The following is a 6,922-nucleotide window of genomic DNA, read 5'->3' on the forward strand; positions in this document are numbered from 1 at the left end:
AAAAAGTGGTCCAGTTTAAAGCCCTAAGAAAAATGGATTGGATTACTTCTCAAACTCTCCTCCAACTATGGAAGGCTGTAATTAAAGAATTTCAACTAAAATATGCTTAAACTATTAGTCAGTCATATTTATAATGTGCCTTCCCTGATATTCCATGCTCCTCTGTCACTTCTCTGTACCTGTTAACTCTACTAATCAAAGCAGCTGCACTCATTCCACTATATTATGTATATTATGTATATATATATATATTTTTTCGGGTGTCGGAAAAGTCATGACACATTTTTCCAACAGAAAACATAGAAAAAATACGTCATGACTTTTCTGACAACCCAATATTGTGAAATATAAATGTCTTAAGAGTAGGCTCTACCAAACCACTTGAGAGAACAGTAGTTTTCAGCAAACATTTGTTAAATTAAAATATTTACAAGCACTTCTTATGTGCCATGCACTCTTTTAAATGCTTTACACGTATTAACTAATTTAATTGTCACAATAAGTTTATATGAAAGGTCCTATTATCTTTATTTTTTGGATAAGGAAACTGAAGCAAAAAGAAATCAAATAATTTGCTCAAGAGTGTTCAGTGCTAAAATATGAAACCCAGATTCTGTGCTATTAATCATTAGCTCCACTTTTAGTTTGAGGCTTCAAAACAAGATATGGAAAACATTCCCCTTGATTATCCTAACTTGCAATATGAAACTACAAGGTACAAACGGCTTGATATCATCTAACTCAGCAGTTTTCAAAGTGTGGTCCCCTGATCCACAGACCCCTTCAGAGGGGTCCACTAGCCTCCTGGGGATCAAAACCATTTTTATAATATTAAGATGTTATTTGGCTTTTCTCCACTCTCATTTTCTCATGAATGTACAAGGGAGTTTCCCAGAGCCTCCATCATGTGTGATATTAGAAAAGACACTGAATGTATTATAGAAGCAGCTATGAGAATCCAGATATCCTCTAATAAGTCTGACATTAAACAGATTTGCAAATATGTAAAACAATGCCCCTCTCTCACTAAATTTTTGTTTGGAAAATAGTTTTTACTTTTTTCATTAAAAATTATTATGTTAACATGTAATAGGCTTAATACTATAATTTTTATAAGTGAATCAAATATTTTAAAATTTTCTGTTCACTTTCAATACAGTAAATATTGATATAAACCACATAAACAGAGCTCTTTATAGAGGCCTCAACAATTTGTAAGAGCATAAATGAATCTTGAAAAGAAAAAGTTTAAGATCACTGATCTACCAACCTAAACTATTCCGTACTCCTGGTCTCTGAGATTAAGATGCTTTCTCCCTACCTAGTATGTAAAAGAATTTATGTAAAAAGGGTAACATACAGTGAAAAAATAGTAGTATTAGGCCAGAGGTATGTGTTTCTCCCTTAGATTACATTTTCTAATTTTTAACCCATAACATTTGTTTGTAGTATATCTTCTATTGTAAACAATAATGACATTCCTAAAAGTGCCTCTGCATTTCAAAACAATACAGGCAGTAAAAAAAAAAAAAAGATTCCTTGAAGAAACTTCAGATTTAAGTTGTCTATTTCAACATTCCTTTATTAAACCATGTACACTACTGAAATATAAAGAAACCATAGGAGTTTACAGGAAGATTACCAGTACTGATGTCATTAACTCAATGAGGCTTCATGTACTGAAACTCATCTTCATTACAGAGCAGAGTCTTAAATTTTTGATAAACTAAATAAAACAATCTACCTAACTTCAAATCAGTTCTATGAACATGTCTTTAAATAGCATTTGACATAGTTTGAGATACTATTCTAATAGCAAATAATTTAACAATAGTTTTAACAAAACAAAACTAATTTTGCTCAACTCAAAAAAAAGAAAACCAGTGCAAAATCCTGGTCTTTTTTTTTTTTTAAGTGAAATGGTGAGGGCTATAAATTACTAGGGTCTCTGCCCCCCCCCGCGTATCTGCAGTGTCCCTACATACAATCCAATAACGTTAAGTATAAAATGTTAGTGTTAAACTATTAATTGCATGAGGAAAAAATGCAGATTCACCATAACAAAGATATAGGCTACTACCTTTGGTTCCTCTTAGATTCAACCATCATTCATTTACCAAATATTTCTGAATACATACTATAATCCTGGCACTATGCTAGGCACTGGGAATGAAATGAACAACAACAAAAAATAACAGTTTTTAATCTTCATGGGACTTGCATTCTGCTGTGGGAAACAGACAAAAACAAATACATAAAAAATAAGAATTATAAATGTGGTAAATACTATTAAGGAGACAAACAAGGCTTTGCCACAGATTAGTCTTTGAAAGCTGAATTGTGTAATCCTAAAACCTAAAAATAAATAATTCATTAAGAGTTACATCAAGATTACATGGATTCTTACAGACCTTTGCTAATGCACAAGAAAATTACACACTGCCCATGAAAACAGAAATCAATCTTTCATTGTCAAAGCTATTGGATGGCATTACTTAGCAATACAGTAACCTCAAATACAGTAGCCTCACAGGTCCACAGAATTAAAAAGCATGTAAACAATCCTAAAAAAATTCTAAGAGAAGCCTAATGAGACATGACAATTAAAAGTAATGTGGTACCCTAAAACGAATGCTGAAAAGAAAAAGATTAAAAACTAAGGAATTCTGAAAATAATATTGAATGTCAACTCTAATTGAAAAATTTAAACAGGAGGGAAAGATCAATAATATTGTGATAGCGTGATACAGTGTCAGAGGGTTGCTGAACATATGGTGATCACTTCTTCAGCATAGGGAATAAAATCAATAATGTGGTAATAACACTGTATAGAGCTAGGTGGGTACTGCTGAATAACTATGATGTACACCTGAAACTAATATAATATTGTATGTTAGCTGTACTTTAATAAAAAAAAATCTTTAAAAAATAAAGAAAAGAAAAAAACAAACTAAGGAAATCTGAATAAACTATGGACTTTCGTTAATAATAATGTATCAGTATTGGTTAATTGTAACAAATGTACCACACTAAAATGTAAGATGTTAATAACAGGAAAAACTGGGTGGGGCTATATGGGAACCCTCTGCAAGATCTTCTCAATTTTTCTATAAATCTAAAACTATTCTAAAAAATAGTCTATTTAAAAAAAAAATCTAAGGTGGCTTCAGGAATTGGGGAGGAAAGGAGTTATGACAGACTTTTAAAAAGTAAGAAATGAGAAGCCATAACACTCTGCAATGTGAATTAGAACATAAATAAGAAATTCAAAGGAAACTGACCGATACTAGTTATTATATCTATTCATACTAAAATCTTCCTAAGACAGATATTAATGGATTTTTCATGCAAACTAAACAGCTCTGCATCATAACATAAGGCAGGCAAAAACATCCCTAGAGTACACAATAAGCACTTTAGATCCTATTTATCAATAATGACCAATAGGCTATGTTTTATGTATAGGACTGTACTGAAATTACCATAAAATACCTGGACCAGGATCAACCTCATAGGTTAATCAAGTTACTTAAAGAAACAAGCTTATACCTACTTCAGGGGAATTCAAAAGCAAAGGGAAGACAACATTTTTCCTTGGTAAGGTGGAAGGAGGAAAGATTATGTATGAAAAGAGAAAAATGATTTCTCAGGTTCAACTAGAAGCAATTTTACAACTAGTATTAACCTACTTTAATGCCATACAAAATCATATAAATATTTCAAGGTAGTAACAAAAGCTCTGAATTTATATCAGTTATCTTCTTTCCAATCAGAAGATAACGCATGTTTTCTATAACCTAACCTAAGACACCAAGTGGGTAACAATGTTTGATGACTTGGAAGAAACTAATCTCTCAATGTGTGAATTTTAAAGATGGTCATGAAAAGTATGAGAGGAAAAAAAGAGATAATCTCTAAATTGCCAAGTGTCAAGTTTGCATAATACAGCATAAAAATTAAATTACAAGAAGTAATTTTGGAGACAGCCATCACAAAACTAGGATCTTGTATGGAATACAAACTACAGCGACAACAGAAGCCTGACCAAGTAAATGAGAATTTCACTCATCAAATACCATGGAATATTAAGCATAAAGGAGTAATTTAGCATAAGTAGTATTACATATTTAAATCTAATTTTAAAAACTAGATGATGAATCTATTCTTACTCTACTCCAATACTCCCTAACTCCAAAGGAAATCCTCCAAACAAAGATACTCATTATTCTCAAGCCTTCTTTCACAGGAATCCTAAATATAAAATTGGAAATTACTCAAAGATAAATGGAATAATTAACATTTCCCCAGTAAGTCCTGTTTGCACCACCATAAGGAGAATAAGACACTGTTTACGTTGAAACGAGAAAAAGGAGAGGTGAGATGTGAACAATTCCAAGTAAAACGATCATGACATAGCATCTGGCAGAGATCAGAAAAGCATCAACACTGCCAAAAGAATTATCAAAGATGCAAGACAAGAGAAGAAAACGAGGTTTTCCAACAAGCCACAGCCTAACCTAAGGGGTAAAAATCGCCACTGCCATCGCCAACCCTCCCACTCCTCAACCACTCCATCCTCAAGTCGCTTCCAGTTCAGATATATATCTTCTATAACCCAGACTAATTCCCCACCCAAGGGAAAGCCATCCAGGAATTTTCTATGACCCCCACTTCCATGAAATCCGCACTTCTCAGGGCCAAGCCTCCGGGGAAAACAACGCCCAGATCCTACCCTCCATGCCCAAGGTTGAAGAGGGCCGGTTCCCAGGAGTGGCGCTTCCCGGGGTGGGCCTCACGGAGCTGAAGAACTGGAATAAGAGCAAGGAATAAGGGTGGGGCTCAAGAAAGGGGGCTGGGGTGGGTGAGACCAGAGGAAGAAAGGGATGGACAGGGGGCTGGGCGGGGTGGGGAGTAAGGAGAGCAGACCGACAGAAGAGGGCCGGGCTGCGGGGAAAGGAGACGCCGGAGTCGGGGACGAAAGGGTCAAAATCCGACCGACGGATCATGGGGAAGAGGAACCGGTGGCTAAGAGGGGTCGGCGAAGCCCGGGAAGAGCTGGGGGGTGGAACGAACTGCTAAGGCGAGGCCGGCAGGGAGCCTCCACGGACTGAAGGGCCGCACTGGGGGCGGTGCGGGGAAGCCGCGACCAGCTGCCAGGAGTGGGGTAGCCGCTCACTCACCGCTCTGCTCCCCCAGGAACACCAGCTTGAATTTCCTCAGCGGATTCCCGAAGTCTCCGCCCGCGGACATGATGGAACCGGAGGAGCTACCGCCGCCTCAGCCCAGAGACCTCCCGGACCGACGCTGCTCCAACCGGTTGGTGAAAAGGGTGAAAGGAAGGGCGGGCGCCGAGCTCTCTTGGCCCCTGCAGGGCCCGACGGCGGTGCAAGGCTAGGGGGCAGGACTGCTCTCCACAGACAGGCAGCCGTCGCCGCCGCCTCCCCGCGGAGTCGCCTGGCACTGAGCGAGGCCCGCGACTGGGAAGGGAAGGAGGGCGGTGTCAGAAGCAGCCAGGGGTGTGCTCAGGGTTCCCAAGGCTAGCGATGTTCTGTCCTAAGCACCTGGCACGGAGAGTGAGGTAAGAGGCAGAGGGTGGCGGAGCCGGAGCCGCAGACGTCTGGAACCTCTGACACGCAGCGCCTCAGCTCGCACAGCTGCCGCCGCCGCAGCCCAACCTGCTGAGTGCGCGAGCCTCTGGCGCGGCGCTGGGCGAGCCTGGGCGCGAGCCTGCCGCCCTGCCGGCCGCCGGCGTGCGTGCGTGCGTGCGCGTGCGCGCCACAGCCAGCGTCTTCCTGGTTTAGCCTGCCCTCCGGCTCCTCCCGCGCCGCGGAGACTACGGCAGGTTTGGCTTGGACTCGCGTCAGGGTAAGCAAGGAGGCGGGTCGGAGCTTGGGGGAAGTGAGGAGGTGGGATAAGGAGGGGGGTGGAATACGTCACTTATGTGATGAGCCAATCGGGAGAGACCGAAGGCGGGCAGGGACGGGAGTGAGGTGGCGGCGCGAGAGCGCGCGCGGCTGTCGCGCGGTGGAAAGCGGTGGAGGCCATGCGAAGTGTGGCGCGACGCAGCCTGTGGGGAGGGGACGGGAGGTGGGGCGGAGGCGGGGCCGGAATGGAGGCGAAATTAAACCCAGCAATGTACAGGTGTGGTTAGAGACTCACTAGGTTCCTCTATCCTGAGCCCTCAGCCGTGCCTTACGTTCCTCAGATACGCCCTTCACCCGTGCACCTACCCACTTTCTCCATCTTCTTTCCTATCATAAATCTTCACACGATATCTTACTAGGTACATGCTCTGCTGTTACTCCCAGGAGTTTCATAACTACAAGAAGCAGGGCCTCCATATTTTTGTAGATGAGGAAACAGGCTCAAAGGAAGGAAATAACTTAGAACATATACAAAAACATAAAGTGGAACCCAGGTTTTGTGTTTTCCCCCACTGAACCTTTGCAACCTCCGTATTGATATGCCCATCACTTCACTGGCTTCACCTGGCTTGGTCTTCTATACCAACCTTTGTTCCTCAGATATTGACAACTCTAGGTGCCACCTGCTATGCTAGAAAATGATTTAGACATGTAAAACTCCTCATTTCACAGGTGGTGAAACTAAAGCCCACCTAGGAGAACAGCTAGCTCTGCAAAAAGGTCACACAACAAATTAGAGGTAGACCCTGTCCTTGAGACCAAATGTGGGGAAGGGGATATTTTAAAGATCACCCGTTCCTCCTAAAGCAGGGCTTCTGAATCTACCGTGGGTGGACCTCCCTTAAATTAGATATGTGAAGCATGTGCATTTTCCTGTGGAGAGAATCATAGCATTCAGCAGATTTTCAACCTAGTTCATGACCCAAAAAATGCAGGTTAGTATCACAACCAAGAGAAGCCTAAGGAGACACAACAACTACGTGTAATGTGGATATAAC

The 6,922-nt window shown here is 41.1% G+C and overlaps 1 protein-coding gene across 1 annotated transcript in view; it reads right to left on the reverse strand.

Annotated features, from left to right (window-relative positions):
* RAB6A (RAB6A, member RAS oncogene family) overlaps positions 1 to 5,816 on the reverse strand; it is a 79,479-nt gene extending 73,663 nt beyond the window's left edge. The window contains exons 1-3 of the mRNA XM_019649325.1: positions 5,181 to 5,816; positions 4,733 to 4,808; positions 720 to 804 (exon numbers count right to left, since the gene is read on the reverse strand). Coding sequence (XP_019504870.1) covers positions 720 to 804; positions 4,733 to 4,808; positions 5,181 to 5,250 — 231 coding nt within the window. The 5' untranslated portion in view covers positions 5,251 to 5,816. The remainder of the gene's footprint in view (positions 1 to 719; positions 805 to 4,732; positions 4,809 to 5,180) is intronic.
* Positions 5,817 to 6,922: the final 1,106 nt, after the last annotated feature.

Source organism: Hipposideros armiger, unplaced genomic scaffold (genome assembly GCF_001890085.2).
Source record: "Hipposideros armiger isolate ML-2016 unplaced genomic scaffold, ASM189008v1 scaffold_132, whole genome shotgun sequence".
Classification (NCBI taxonomy): Eukaryota; Metazoa; Chordata; class Mammalia; order Chiroptera; family Hipposideridae; genus Hipposideros; species Hipposideros armiger.